Source organism: Lolium rigidum, chromosome 4 (assembly GCF_022539505.1).
Source record: "Lolium rigidum isolate FL_2022 chromosome 4, APGP_CSIRO_Lrig_0.1, whole genome shotgun sequence".
NCBI classification, from domain to species: Eukaryota; Viridiplantae; Streptophyta; class Magnoliopsida; order Poales; family Poaceae; genus Lolium; species Lolium rigidum.
Genome location: NC_061511.1, coordinates 45,285,350 through 45,301,507, shown reverse-complemented (window position 1 = coordinate 45,301,507; position 16,158 = coordinate 45,285,350). Strand labels below are relative to the sequence as shown.

The 16,158-nt window shown below is 46.8% G+C and overlaps 1 protein-coding gene across 1 annotated transcript; it reads right to left on the bottom strand.

The window, feature by feature from the left end:
* Positions 1–1,621: 1,621 nt before the first annotated feature.
* Positions 1,622–5,236, bottom strand: LOC124646976 (wall-associated receptor kinase 1-like). The gene is made up of 3 exons (XM_047186997.1): positions 4,138–5,236; positions 3,887–4,057; positions 1,622–2,685 (listed from the first exon to the last, which is right to left on the bottom strand). Exons 1-3 carry the CDS (start codon positions 5,234–5,236, stop codon positions 1,622–1,624), a joined length of 2,334 nt encoding a protein of 777 aa, XP_047042953.1.
* Between the last annotated feature and the right edge of the window lie 10,922 nt (positions 5,237–16,158).

Sequence of the window (16,158 nt, the reverse complement as noted above, 5' to 3'; positions counted from 1 at the left end):
TTTGGTTTGCTTGAAATAATTAAAGGTTAATAAAATGCTAGACTACTAGGACTACAATGCGTATATCTAATGGTTTGGCTGGTCTCTCATGCCTATATATTTTTAATCTACCTACCTTGACAAGGTTCATAGCACAGTTCGGGTCTAGCCAGGTAAATAGCTGAGTACCATTTGTAACATGAATACAGTTTATTTTTGCTCTGGTCCTTCAGCACGTGTTGCTGGTCCAAGTTCCATTTCCTGAATTGCTCAGTGTTGTATAGTTGAGGACATGCAAACCATCTAGAAGCTCAGTTATGTTTAATCTTACATGTAAGATTTGCAGGATTTCGGTCACGACTTTTACCTACACAGCTTGCTGCATGCTAGGACCTAAAGTTACCCTTGATTTTCTGGCTTCATCAGAGAAAGTTCTTGGAAGGTTTGTAGTAATCATTTGCAAAACTCGCATAGATCATCATATCAGAATCGATGCAGTGCACTATAGAGTATGAATACTTGAGGAAATGTGTTTCCGTCGATAGGTTTTTAATATAATTGGTGTGATGACTTGAACATAGAAAAGTATATTATGGTACAGGGTATATCTAGAACCATACCTGTTAATTACTTCAACCATTTTGGTTGACGAAAGATAGGAAACAAAGCTGAGTTAATTGGCTAACCAACTGGTGAATAAGTCTTGCATATAGTAAGCCTATCTGGTTCATTTCCATGTCCTATGCTCATTCAAGTGTTGTGTAAACCATTTGCAGGCAGTTGTGGCATAAAGCTCAGGCGGATGTGGTGGCCAAGAAGAAGAATGCCTAAATAAAAAGCAAGTATAATATCTAAAATGAGTTCCATAAATTTTCTTGCGTCTGGCTTTGCATACTCTTGCAGTTTTAAATAGGTTTATGTTTCTCATAGGAAGTACATGTTAATTCTATGCTCTCTACTGATGACTGGTTGATTTATGGTTGCCTTCTAGGGGTCTTTCTTTTGGTGACACAGATTGCCAGTAGTTGTTTCCTTTCAGTTATCTACTTACCGTGAGATCCGATGGTCGCAGTCCTCCCCTTTGTAGTTGGCATGTAAATATGAACTAAGTTCCTGGTGCATCGATTACCCTGTGCACCTCGTGTGTATGCTTGTTCTACCGTCTCCTAATGCTAGCCATGTGCGCATGCTTTTGGTTTGTCCTGCTATCAGCTGCTTGTATGTAGTTTGTTCTATCATGTAATGCCTTGCTCAGAAAAAGGACTATTGTAAATTCCTGAAATAATGCTACTTTATACTTAGTAGTGTGCAGTTCGCTCTAGACCATGACTTGCGCAAGGTAAAAACTATTTTGCATCCACTGGTTTGATCCCACTATCTACTTATCAATAACGTTCTTTTATCCATGGTTTACCACTGCCACCGGGCCTTCCTCAGAAAAAAAAAGATTGTTCTCTATTTTGGGTTTGAAGCAATTATTTGTTTATGGACATGCTTTTATTCATATTTGTTTTATGGTGCTTGTGTGCCTTCAGTGTTGCTAGTGTGGACTAGACAAATCAAAACGAGTGCAATCAAACATAGTTGAATTATTACATAACCATATGAAATAGTACGTAAAATACTAGTGGATAATACTTTTTTAATTGGTAGGTGATCTGCTCTCCACTGATTTAAGCAAAGGAACCTCCATATTAGGACTAAGATTTCCCTGGAAGTTCATCTCTTGTCCATGCTGTTCAGACTGTCCTATAATATATAGACGGTTCTCAACTTGTCTCATATCTAGGCGTTCCTCTGGATTAAGTTTGAGACACTCCATAGCGACTTCACTAACCATTTCCAAGAGCTCAATATCCTTCTCGCTTGTAACATCATTGTCAAGAAAGTTCCTTGCCCTTTGATCTTGACAAGCTTGAACAAAGTTCTTAACATAACTCATATTGTCATCATATTTTGCAACCCTCCTTGTGATAAGCTCTATGAGAACAATTCCAAAGCTGTACACATCGCTCTTTTGTGTAAGTGTCCCATGGGCCATGTATTCTGGATCTATGTATGCCTTGTCTCCGGTGACCCATTCAGTCTTCTCAGATTTTCCTCTTGCAAGCAGCTTTGAGGTCCCAAAATCTGAAATTTTTGGGGTGAAGCTTTCATCGAGAAGTATATTAGCAGATTTAACATCACCATGACGGATAGTATTCTCCACAGCTGAATGCATGTATGCCAAGCCTTCGGCTGAACCAATTGCAATCCTGAGACGTGTATCCACTGGAATGATGTCCTTGCTTTTGAACAAAACATCATACAGACTCCCTTTCACTACATACTCATACATCAACATTGGAACATCCATCTGTAAGCAACAACCTAGGAGCCTGGCAATGTTCTTGTGCCTCATTCCAGATTGGATTATAACCTCATCAATGAACTCCTTCTTGCTACTTTCATCAACTTTGATTGTCTTCTTTATAGCCACTTCTTGTTTGTCTTTTAGAGTCCCCATATAAACCGTACCAAAATGGCCCTCTCCAATAACAACCTTGTAGTTGTTTGTCATCTGCTTCAGTTCACTGCTTGTATAGATCCTTATATTTTTTACACCTTTCAATATTGGACCACCATTTTGTTTATAGAACTTTTTGAGTTTGAGGAGTTGATGTGCCAGAACCAAGGCGAGAATTACAAGAAAGAAGGCAATGACGCCTACAAAAGTCCAAAGTAAAGAAACCTTATTGTATAACAAGCTAATATAGCGTCATACGTACATAACCAAAAGATTGAATTCTAATACTATATCTATGTAATTACGTAAGTAACTTAATGGGTATGTAATTACTTAAGTAACACAATAGAAGTGGTATATAACAATTACAACTTTACAAGTTTACAGAAGTTCACTGGCATACTTGGGATAGGGAAATTTTGAGTGGCATATCTGGAAGATTTTGGTGGTATATATGGAATAATGATGAAAATTCGATCCGTGTTTACTTTCGAAAAAGAAAGTATGTCGATGACTCAAGAATGTAATGATGTTCATATTAAACTAGTGCAGACGAACAGTTTACAATGATTTAACAACAAAACCAGGGAAAACTAGTGAAAGCTGTTGGAAATAATCCAAACCTTGTCGGGTTGAGTTAGTAATGTAGACGTGTGTACCTAGGATTAGATTTCCTGGTTTGGTTAGTTTGCATGTACATGTACGTGTCCTGGTGTATGCTACTAGGAATCCTAGTTTGAACGTGAGTTAGCAGTACTAGGTATTGTCGGAGTTGTAACCGAGCTAGTATAGGAAATATGCATTGCAAGTGTTGCCATGTACGTGAGTCCTATTGGCTATTGGGATAGGAAGTGTCGGCGGTTGGTGTATATATATGCAGCACGACGTGATCAGAAGATTTGTACGGAGGTGAAAAGAGAAAAACAACGGGCACGATATGAGCCCTTGGCCAAACCTTTTTCGTGTGTGTGTTCATCTAATTTCATGTGATCGGTCCTTGGGTGAATCCCAACAAAAACATCATTTTGGTTTGTGTTTTTTATGGGCAAACATGCATCATAATTGTTTCGAATGCATTAATCAAAAAGACTCTCAGCCAACATAATAATTGGTTGGCAAACTATTCACAACAGATCTATGTGTGTTTTGCACGTCGGTTAGTTCAATTCCCATGATAATCATATTTCTCACTATATGTATGCATGTGCATTGCTTACTGACTAAATTAAGGACTATGTGATAATGCACAAGAGGCATTCCATACAAATAAGTTGGTGTTCTTTGCAACATAAAGGATCCAAGCAGACGAATGATTCTATTAAAATTATCTAATGTGCTAGCTACCCTACCCAAACCCCCCCGCCTCCCCCGCCCCCCCCAAAAAAAAACAATTATGCTTACCCACAACCACCTTTGCTGGTAAGGAGAAAATCTCTGTGCAGGTTCCCTTTTTGCCATCGCCTCTCATTCCCCGTTTGCATGGACACTTATATCCTCCTGGCGTGTTGTGGCAGGTTGATCGACTTAAATCGCAATTATGCAAAGGATGGTCCTTATTACATTCATCGATATCTGAAAGAAATAGTGGCGGCCAGGGTTAGGTAATTACTTTAAGAGAAAAAAAGTATCACAAATTCAGGCTTGAGGTATACCTTGGCAGCCATTGTTGATGTAAGGGTTGCCATCGTAATGTTCATGACACCTGCAGATATAGCCGTCCCCGCTGGGTGGCGTTGCACAGGAGCTGTTGCCGCTAATGCACGCGTAGCCCTTAGGTGGCTTCTGGCCTTCCGCTGGACATGAACGGTTCCCGCTCCTGATGGCGAAATCGAGTACGACGGGGACACCCCTGGGGTGTTTGTTGGATAGCTCGTGGCCATACAAATCCTCGGAGGAGAAGTTGTACCATGAGCTTTCCACCAACATGCCGTAGGAGCAGGGACTCCAGGTGTTTGTGTCATCGGCAAGGCGTGCCATATTCTGGCCCAATGTCACCGCGAAGAAATCGGGGGCAAGACGGTCTTCAAGCAATTCACGCGAGACGGAGGCCTGACAGCACCCCATCCCCGTGCACGATCCGTTTCTCACTGCAATTATGTTGGATGAAATGCAGGCGATCAAGGGACTACTCCCAGCGCCCGTTCTCCCGACTTCGTCCGGGGATACGATGAACTGGGCTTCGGCTTTCGAGCCGACGCCGAGGAGAACATTGCGCAGCAGTGACAGGAGGAAAGGTTCCTCTCCGCCTCCGGCCGGCCCCAACTTGGTACTATGTATGTTGACGTGGTGGTGGTCGGGTTTCGTTTCCGCGTCCTCACCAGCACCGGGGTCGAGGCAGTCGGATGTGACCCCGCCATACACACGGAGCTCACTCTTGGAAGCCGATATGTCGAGGAGCTCCACCGGCGCGGCCGAGTAGGTCGGCACATAAGGACTGAAGATAGGAGGAGAGGAGTCCATGCTGAGAGAGTACCAAGAACTAGAAGTGTAGGTTGCATGGCCGATTTCATGACGCGCTGAGGCTCGAGAGAGGAACGCGCGAGGAGGTTGGAAGGAGTGGTTGCAGATGACCTCGAAGCCAGCAAGGGAGCAGCCGGCCTTGATGCCGAACGGGTAGGGGATGCTGATGTTGCCGCACTTCTCATCCTTGGGGCAACCCGCAGGTGGCCGTTCAGCATCGGCAGCGAGGATGGTGTGGATCGTTGCTGCAACGAGGAGGAGCGGCAGCAGCTGGGAGTATTGCGAGGGCATGGTCATGGTTTTTTTTGCTGCTAACGTACTCCTCCTCCACGGACAGGATGCATGCATATATAAGGCGCGCTATTACGGATCGAGATTCCCCAATTTTAATCGAGCATCTAGCTTGCACCGTTGAGGTTTTACAGCAACTTGCTATATCTAGAAAGCCCAAGTCTCTGCCTCGGGCGGAGTGTGTGCTGAATGGAGCACTTAGAGTATGCAAAGTCTACCCTCGCGGATGGGAGGTGGCTTTTATTTGCAACTTGGGATCCAACGTACGTGATCAGGCCTTCGTCACGGGCGAGCTATGCTGGCTTTTCTTAGTACTTTTTTTAAACCGATCAACAGATATAAGAGGTCTTGAGTAAATCATTCCGTACGCGTTGGGCCTGGAACCTGCGTGCAAACGAGAAGAGGCCCTGGTGTGAGGTAGCATCACCAATTCGCACGCGCCCATGTGCAATCTGGACCGTCGGATCCAGTCATCCGACGGCCAGGATGCACCGTTGACATTCAACGGTGATTCCTGGCCGTCGGATGGCCGGATCCGACGGCCCAGATTGCGCATGGGCGCCCTTCGCATGAACAAAGGATTATTCGCACATGAGGAGCAAATTAGGGCCATTTTTAACGCAGCAGGGAAGGTTGTAATAGGCAATGGTGAGAGAACCATATTCTGGACTGACAAATGGATCGCAGGAAAAACAATAGAGGAACTTGCGCCGGATGTTTATGAGTTAATTAATCCGGATATCAAAGCCAGAAAGACGGTCGCCCAAGCCCTTCATAATGGGAATTGGATCGAGGATATAAAAAAACCTATTTCGATCAATATTTTCATGCAAGTTCTGGCTATTTGGGAAGAATGTCAGGAGATCAAACTTGTACCGCTTGTTTTTTTTTTTTTTTTTGCGAAAACACCCCCAGATCTATTAGCCACAGCTCAGGTTACAACACACCCCATACAACACAGAAATTACAAGGAAGTCCTTGGGGCAGAGCTCTACTGCAGCCATCGACGCGGAGCGGAGACGCGCCGCCGCACCACCATGCCCGCTCCCTCCTGGAGCCGGCGAAGCCTTGGTATCTTCCGGCGGTATCAACGCGGACGGGAAGTCGCCGCTCTCAGCCGCAACGTGCTCGCACGACGAAGACGAAGAAAAGCAGAGTTGAACCGAAGCGAGGAGGTCGCCTCCCTCACCGGCCGGCGAAGAAGACGAAGACCTGGGGCCGCTCCACCTGCAAAGCAGGCCTTCCAGGCTCCACGACGAGGACGGAGACAACCTCGTCGCCACGGAGACGGAGCCAGAAGACCGGAAGACCAAACCATGGACACCGCCTCCGGCACGATGTCCACGCACGGCCACTGCACAGACCGAGGGATCCACAGATCCCCGGCCATCAAAAGACACGCGAGCCACGGCGAGGTCCCATAGGACGCCGACGCAGAAGGGGGAGCTCACGGACACCACACACCACGCCGACGACATCACCGCCTCCACAACGCCGCCGACCGGGACGAAACCTACCCCTACCCTATTCACAGGCCGAGATCCGGGGTTCCCCCACCCTCCCGCCGCCGGAGCGGCCGGCGGAGGGGGAGGGAACCCGCGGCTCTCCGGCGGAAGCGGTGGAAACCCTGGGTCGCCCTCGATTCACCACAGAACACTGTTCACGGGGAGGGGAAAGGGAGCGACTTAATTCTGGTTCATAGTTATCCTTAAAACTTGTACCGCTTGTTGAAGACAAATGGAGCTGGTCGTGGGATCCAAAAGTTACATTTACCACAAAATCAGTTTATCAGGCTCACTTTAAGACCAAGATTACTAGCGATGTGGCTGAAGCGGTATGGAAAACATGGGCGCCTACAAAATGCAAACTAACAATGTGGTTGATCATTCGAGGAAGAGTTTGGACTGCTGATCGGTTGGCTAAAACGGGACTCCCTCACAATGAAAAATGTCCTTTTTGCAACACCTCGGAGGAAAATGTTTAACATATTTTCATGGTATGCGCGGTTGTGAACTTAATTTGGGTACATTTGTTGCGTTGGACAAACTCCAACATTTGATTCCCTCTACTCAAGCTAACCTCAAAGAGTGGTGGGTGCAGGCCAGGTGATCGATTAATGGGAAGACTAGGAACTTGTTCGACTCCTTGATCATTTTGGTCGTATGGACAGTTTGGCGAGAGAGGAATAGTAGGGTATTCGACAAAGCTTCCAAGCCAATGAACACTCTCATCAAGCTGATTAAACAGGAAGCAAATCAATGGGTCCTAGCTAGTGCTTGTCGTCTTACTGTAGATTTTGGTCAGTAGCTTAGCTACTTAGCTTTGGTCGCTTTATTCATGTCTACGTTGGAGTAATCTGTAGTGTGTTATGCCTAGGTCGAGTTGTCTTTCTGTTTCTTTCGGCCGGAGGCCTTCTGTAAGACGGTAGCCATTCTTTGGCTATTATTCTCTTCTATCTATTAATACGTGCAGTGTTCCTGCATGGTTCCAAAAAAAAGATACAAGAGAAGAAAACATGGGTGGCCGAGGAAAAATCTCCGAAGATATCAAGGTAATGACCGATGCCAGAACCTTGGGTGGGCAGTATGGCTCCTGAAAATGGCATGCCAATATTGGAGAACGGTAGGGTGGCCAGAGCCCAAATCTTGCACCAAGGATGGACATGATAGTCAAGGTGCCGCCGTCTCCCAAATGCGTCTGGAGTAACGACAAGCCCCAGTAACCAAGAAGCAGCGCAAAAGTCTCTGCCTCCGGCAGAGTGTGTGCTAAATGGAGCACTTGAGTAATCAATATACTGAGCATTTGTGGGAGCGCAGATGAGTGAGACCGCCAAGGTCTAGCTGAACTTCAATTTATTTGAACTGTATGAATTATTTTATCTTTATTTTTTATTATTGTGGAACTATATTTATGAGTTGAAAACTATGAAAGATTCGAAGGAAACATTCAAAAATTTAATTTGTATTTTCCAAAATGTTTGAATCTTGACAATAAAAAAACTACCGGGAGGGCGTATTAGGCCACCCGGACAGGTCCAATAGCACCTATTCGACGCTGCCAGACCGGATATGAGGGCCGGGAGTGAAGATGCTTTTTAGGAAAGTGCAACTAGTTAGGTGGGGGAGGCCAATGATTTGGTGAACGCGCTACTTACAAGTTACAACTTGCTGAGTTTACACAGCGGAGATTCTCTTTCATATTGACTTAGTTTCCCTCTCTTGTATACAAGTCGTAGTGGCGGATCGAGTTTACCCCTTTTTAACCAAGCATCTCGGGCCGTTGAGATTACAACTTGCTATACTTGCTATTTATATGGCAATCTTTTGTGCAAGTATGCATCAGTTCAGTCAGCCATCAATGAGTTGACCCTTCGGGCTCTTCGTTTCACGTTCTTGACACAAGCCCGAATACATAAGAACACTTAAGAGCAATTCCAATACCGTAGCCAGCTGCTGGCTATAAGCCAAGTGACATGTTATCTATAGCCAACTTAAAACCAACATATACAATAGTGAGCTATAAAAATATAGTATTTTATCAATGTATGGTCCACCATTCACTCTCACAAAGTGCCTAAGAGCACGTGCTAGAGCTAACTCTTGCATAAGAGCCCACTCTCCTTCTCTCTCCTCCAACTAAGCAATAATATACTATTTTAATCCTTATAGCCAGCTGACTAGGACTTATTGTACTTGCTCTAAGTCTCTGCCTCGGGCGGAGTGTGTGCTGAATGGAGCACATGAGTATGCAAAGTCTACCCTCACAACGGAGGTGGCTTGATCAAGCCTTCGTCACAGGCGAGCTCGAGATGACGCAGGCTTTTCTTATATTATGCCAGCGCACGATGAGGTAGACAATAACCGCGTGATCAAGACGACCTGGGTTAAGCAAGTTCGGAACGTCTATGATGTCGATCTCTCGATCGATGTAGGTGTTTAAAATGGATACTAGCTGGTTGTTTGTATCACTCGAGGCTAACAAATTTGATAGGATATGGATCCATATATACATGCATGCATGGCTTTCCCACACAACCTCGACCATCTGCTAGTATTTCCATTTTTTGTATTTCATATTCGTGTGTTTGTTCTGTCTATTATTCTTTAGTTTTAACATGTCTTCATTTTAGCAGAAATAAGAAAAATAGCAGCTAAGTATGACATGTATGATCAATCCTCGCACAAACGGCGTGACATGTTGGGAGGATATATAATAGTGCGTGTGTGGCATTACTAAATTGTGTAAGCAAGTCCATTGGCACACCTATATACGTCCGGTATTTTGACATCCATCGGCATATATAAGAAATATTGATAGTGGATCCTCAAATTAATTTCTATAGCTTCACCACTGTTCAAGATATCTTCGATATTCCGAAAATCGACCGATTTATCTCTTCCCATTGTCATCGGCCGATAAATTGGCCGATATGCCACTACATCGGCCGATATGCCGATAAACCGACCGATTTACCCCTTATCTTGGGTCGACCGATAAGTTCCCGATAAGCAATATCCCCAACATTGAGCTCCACACACAGCAATGAGTGATTAGCTGCATATTCAAAACAAGGTGTCTCGTGCATATAAACATCATCACTTAATTAGAAATCCATACATCAACCACTTTTGACGAGGATATACCCTTCGGGTACCCTGGCGTGAAGGTACCTGGTATAGGCGAAGCCCAAGAGAGGCCCAGAATAAATGAATCCCATGAAGAAAGTAGCCAGAGGAAGAGAAGTTTCCTAAGTAGATTAGATCATAGTCGGTTAGAACTTTCCATATGTATAAACCTAGTCGGTTACGTATCCAGGACCTGGCCTCCCATATAAAGGCATCGTAATCCCGACGAGATCAACAAATCGCCGGACCCCTGTAACCGCATATTCACAAGATCATATCCAGACAGGCAGGAGTAAGGGTTTTACCTCAATCGAGGGCCCCGAACTGGGTAAACCCTCGCTTGTCAGCCGTCGTGTCCACCAGTACTACGCGTTCTCTACCATATAATCAACCCTAGGTACCTAACCATGGGATTTGCCGAGGGCACACCTCGTCAATTGGCGCCGTCTGTGGGAAAAGGTAGTGCTGGATTCACGGCCTCGCCGGCTTCATCATCAGGTTGGCACTCGACAACCTCTACTTCCCACGGTAACTCACCGATCGCCTCACCAGACGGCAAATCGCCGATCATGACCTCAAACGGCCACTCGCCGATCATGACCTCAAACGGCCACTCGCCGATCCCATCGACTGGAACCAACTCAAAAGGCGAACACTCGCCAATTTCTCCAAGGAAACTCAAACCACACTCGATTGAAGCTCAACAGGCCTTTGCTAGCCTAGAATCAGGTTTGGATGTTACTGTTGGTGATTTCAATTTTTTCGTTGATAAAGATGGTGTGCAGGATCTATTAGACCCAGTCGACATGGAGATACTCGACAACTTGTCGGCTGCATCTGCAACACCTTCGATCATTGGCAGCGACATCATCGCAAAGAAATCCCGTCCCTACATATCATTGATTTCCTTCCTAGCGTGCCTTTTCCACTTAGTCTCCCTTCATGCCGCGATTCAGGAACACCAATCAACTTAAGGTCAGGAATAAAGTCAACACAGAATTCAATGACCTCCTCTGTTCCATAGCCCTTGGAGATGCTTCCTTCTAGCGTAGCACGGTTATGAACATATTTCTTTAAGACTCCCATGAACCTCTCGAAGGGAAACATATTGTGTAGAAACACAGGACCGAGATTGGAAATCTCATCGACCAGGTGAACGAGGAGATGTGTCATAATATTGAAGAAGGATGGTGGGAACACCAGCTCAAAACTAACGAGACATTGGACCACATCATTCTGCAACCTCGGTAGAATTTCTGGATTTATTACCTTCGGAGAAATTGCATTGAGGAATGCACATAGCTTCACAATGGGCAGTCGAACATTTTCCGGTAGAAGCCCCCTCAATGCAATCGGAAGCAACTGTGTCATTATCACGTGACAATCATGAGACTTCAGGTTCTGGAATGTTTTCTTCTCCATATTTATTATTCCCTTTATATTGGAGGAGAAGCCAGACGGGACCTTGATACTGCTCAGACATTCAAAAAATATTTCCTTCTCTGCTTTTGTAAGAGCGTAGCTGGAGTAATGACGTCCTTTAACTCTCTCATGCAGTTTTTTGGGGTCTTTCCTACGTTGCTGGTCCTCCCGTGCTTCTGGTGTATCTTTTGTCTTCCCGTACACGCCCAGAAAGCCTAGCAGGTTCACGCAAAGATTCTTCGTCACGTGCATCACATCGATTGAAGAGCGGACCTCTAAGACTTCCCAATAGGGTAGATCCCAAAATATAGATTTCTTCTTCCACATGGGCGCGTGTCCGACAGCCGTCATTCGAACGGACCGTCCGCCAGGACCCTTTCCAAATATTACATCTAGATCCTTGACCATACCAAATATATCAACACCATCACGATGGGGAGGCTTCCTCCGGTGATCAGCCTCACTGTTGTAATGTTTGCCTTTCTTTCTTACGGAATGGGTAGTCCTAAGAAATCGACGATGCCCCAGGTACACGACCTTCATACATTTTTCCAAATAATCACCTTCGAGCTCATGTAAACAGTGCGTGCATGCATTGTATCCCTTGTTTGACTGTCCTAAAATGTTACCAAGAGCAGGCCGCGTCATTGATGGTTACGAAAAGCATCGCTCTTAGGTCAAATTCCTCCGCTTGTGCTCGTCCCACACACGTACACCTGCTAGGGACCACAGCTGTAGAAGTTCTTCGACTAATGGCTTCAGGTACACATCAATGTCGTTCCCGGGTTGCTTCGGGCCTTGTATGAGCACTGGCATCATAATGAACTTCCGCTTCATACACAACCAAGGAGGAAGGTTATATATACAAAGAGTCACATACCAGGTGCTATGGTTGCAGCTCTGCTCTCCAAAAGGATTCATGCCATCTGTACTTAGACCAAACCTTAAGTTCCTTGCATCTGTTGTCGTCAGAAACCCACCGGCGGGTAGCGACAGGCAACACAGTAGAGCCGGGAACAACTTAGGGCTTCGGCTGGCCCTGGTCCCTCCGAGCAACGGCCCGCAAAGCTTTCTGGTCACACGTCCGATGCTGATGCTAGGGCGTGCCACCCGACCTATACCCGGTCGGGAAGGTGATGGAGATGCCTCGCTTAGTTTCCTCGCATGGCATACACGTAAACATTAAATACGAGCCTCGATCGGCTCTCAGGTTATCTCGTGAATCGGCTCATGGGAGCCGATCCACCCATGATTCGTACGAGGTGCATGAATATATGGTGGTCCTGCTTGATCAAGATAAAGCTAATAAGATCTACGACGATTTGGGGTTTTCACCGCATAATCGGAACATCCTACTCAGGATTGGGCCTCGCGGCCACGCACGGTGATCGTAAGCCGATCCTAGACAAGGCCTAAAAACCAACACGAGGTTGATCCCCGGAACATCCTCGTCTAGGACTTGCGAACGACACCCTACGTGCCGCTGGATCCTTCAGCCCCTTATAAGGCCTAACTATTGCAGATATTAAACTAATCCTTGAAGAATCAAGGAGCAACCGTAACGGATCGAATCTACTAAATCATGATCAAGCGGGGTGCCGCCCCTACACCTAAGATAGGTGTAAGAGCGGCGAGATATGCTAGGGGTTGCACTACGCAAGCATATGATACGAAGAACTATGCTAACCCTAACACATCTATGATAACTACGTTGCTCGCCATCAAAAAGGCTTCGATACGAGCAACGCATGAACAACGTGGAGCTTGTGCTGCCTAGATCGCAAGATGCGATCTAGGCAGCATGTCGCTTACCGGTAGAAACCCTCGAGACGAAGGAGTTGGCGATGCGCCGAGATTGATTTGTTGGTTGAACGTTGGTTGTTGTTTATTCCATAAACCCTAGATACATATTTATAGTCCGTAGACTCTCTAATCGTGGGAATAGTCCCAACCGGGCACGGGCCCAACTCTAACTACATCGACACGTATCCTACTATGTTACAGATACAAGGGCAAACTAGCCCAAACTTGCTAAACAAGGCCGATTCACGTACATTCTTCAATATATAATCTTCAAATCCATCTCTGATTGCGGCCCACGTCTGACTTGGTCAAATTCCGGTGATAACACATGCCCCCCTGGTTTTGGTAATGATAATTTCAAAACCACTCTGTTTTTCCTTCGAAGGGTCATGTCGTGGCAGAGTAGAACCGTCGCAGTATCTTTCGTCATGACACCTTGCCTTCTCAACTTTTCTGCACGATCTGACAATTTTGACCCCACCCCCTCGGAAACTGCTCGAGCAATACATCTCTATTCTGTCCCCTCTATTTATCGAACAGTTCACCTCTTCGTCCCCCCTGCTCCACATCAGTCGTCGGCCAAGGAATCCTCTCCTTTCATAGCTATGTCATCCTCTTCCTCCTCTTCCGTTTCTCCCCAATCCTCCTCTTCAAGCGAGTCGATCCCAGAGCACAACCAGATTGAGGCGTACAACCGGCGCGCTCCCAAGCATTGGGACCAACGGGAGTGAGACTTCGATTTCGTGCCAGAGGGCGAGGACCTCGTCTGGTCAGATGGGGACATGCCCCTAACTGACGGGGAGGATGACCTCCGTTTCCTGATTGACGGAGAACTGGAGGCGGAGAGCAACAACGACGACCCTCCCTTCTGGGGTAAATTCACCTCCGTCACCAAAGAAGAAGAAGAGGATGATGAAGACGAAGACATCTCCTCCAACATGAAGAAAGAACAGGCGAACGACACCCCCTCCGACGAGCCGCCGCCAAAGCGCACCCGAGGCTGGGCTTGGTCAGGCGAGGACGATGATGATGACGAGGAGGAGGAGGAGGAGGAGGATGAATCCTCCTCCTCCATCGGGTACCCGCCGACCAAGCGCTTCCGCTCTTGGGCGGACAGCGAGGATGATGATGATGACGAGGAAGGCGAGTCTCCAGCCAAGGGCTGGGGCAGTAGCGACGAGGAGCTTCCTGGGAGCAGCACCGACGACATCGACGGCGGTGATGACGAGGACAGCGACGACTAGTAGAATAGGACCAGTAGTAGCAGTGCACTAGGCACCAGATCCCTCTTTTGAGAGCCATCGGCTCTTTCTTGTAAAGCCGCTCCTTTGAATTAATGAAAATTGTTCTTTCAATTCCCCTTTCAATTAATCCAATCTCATTCCTTCCGCCTATCATGCCAAGACCGATAGCAACGTATCGGATTTCTTTTCTCTCAGACGTCCGTGAAGTCGGGCTCTTATGCCGATTAGCCCGTCGGCCAAGCACCTCTCAATTTCAGGCTGCGATTTGCTATTTGACCAAAACTTTTCGCAATCCCTTAGCCGACAACTACTCATTGGCTATTTTGAGAATCCAGTCCCTTTCCTTCTCTTGACAGAAGGATCCAAAGCCTGTAAAAGCCGACGGCCCCCTTTTCTGATTCCTCTTCATAGCTTCAGCAGTCTTCTTTTGCAACACCTCACTACTTCAGAGAAGATCACGATGTAGGGTCAGTCGATGCGACTCCAATCGGCTCCTGAATAGAGCGTCCACCAGGCCTGCTGCCCCCCGAGCCTTACTTGAGGCGAGAATACCAGAAAGGATGCGCCAAAGCCGATTACCTTCCCTCCCTCGAAAGTCGATATATCTCTTCTGACTTCGTCGGCTGTCAGCTTAACCAGAGCTCAATGACTGTCGGCAACGCATTGGTTCCTGACGATAATCTGCAAGAAAGCCCCGGGACCGTCGCTGAATCAGCTTGGATGCTGAGACTGGTGCTTCTGTAACGAAAGCACCATTGTTCAGGGTAATTGCGATGTAGAACCAGCCGATTCCAACCAAATTTGGGTTTCCAGGGCCAAGAACTTTCGGGGCGAGCTGCCACTGGCCTCCCAGCTAGAACGCAGAACCAGCCGATTCTGACCAAATCGGCTCTTCAGGGTAAAGATTTTTTAGGGCGAGCTGCCCCCCGAGCCTTAATGAAGGCGAGAATACCGGCGAGGATGCACGGGTCATTGGTCACCGAACGCCGACGTTGCAGAGGAACACCAAACCGAAAAACCATTTAGGCGAAAAGTGAGCCTTGAGCACATAGCCAGTAGGTCTTGGTCTTGTGTAATTGTACTAGAGTCGATGGCCGCGCATCGGCTTTGTTAAAAAAATTTTTTTGTTATTGGCCGATTTTTTCCTATCGGCCCCCAGTATTTTACTGCACACATGTTTACTGCACACATGTTTACTGCACATGTCCATCTGATTAGGTGCCCCCCGAGCCGAATCTGTCAAGGAATGGCAGATATCGGTTCTGTAACTTGCGCGTCGGCTCCTGATAGGACCAAGGATGAACACAAACAGAACGTGTGGTGAGGATAATTTTGGCCGATTGCTGGTATCGGCCTCCATATTGATTGAAGCGCTCAGTGAAGGTTCTGTAATGTCCCTTCATAGATTTTTGGGGCCGATCCCAAGGATCAGCCTCGCCTTGTTTGCTCATTGGTTTGTTCTTGCTATTCGGTCAGGCAGGTGGATAGAACCAGCCCGACCTCTGACTTGATGCGCATGCTGTCGTCCACCTTGAGTGCATCGTAGAACCGTGGAGCACTAAGCTCTGTTGGAAGGACGAGCACCATGTTTGTACCAGCCGATGCTTCGCCGTCGGCTTTCCTTTGCTTGGGACGCCACTCCATTTTTTGTGGACGACCCTCTTCATCCAGGGTTCGCTGAACTTGTGCAGCCAGATCAGGTCGCGCCTTCCTTAGCGTATGCAAATACGACCTTTCGGCTTCCTCCAAGCCGCGCAATCGCTGAACCCTGCGCTTCTGGGAACGGCTGAGTCCATCAGGGCACCACCTTGGACGGTGGTACCTGTCT

Excerpts from the sequence above, each read along its gene's own strand:
- LOC124646976 (XM_047186997.1), bottom strand. The coding sequence starts at position 5,236 with ATGCCCTCGCAATACTCCCAGCTGCTGCCGCTCCTCCTCGTTGCAGCA. Across the intron at positions 4,058-4,137 it reads CATCAACAATGGCTGCCAAG|ATATCGATGAATGTAATAAG; the intron begins GTATACCTCAAG and ends TATTTCTTTCAG. Across the intron at positions 2,686-3,886 it reads ACCAGCAAAGGTGGTTGTGG|GCGTCATTGCCTTCTTTCTT; the intron begins GTAAGCATAATT and ends GGACTTTTGTAG.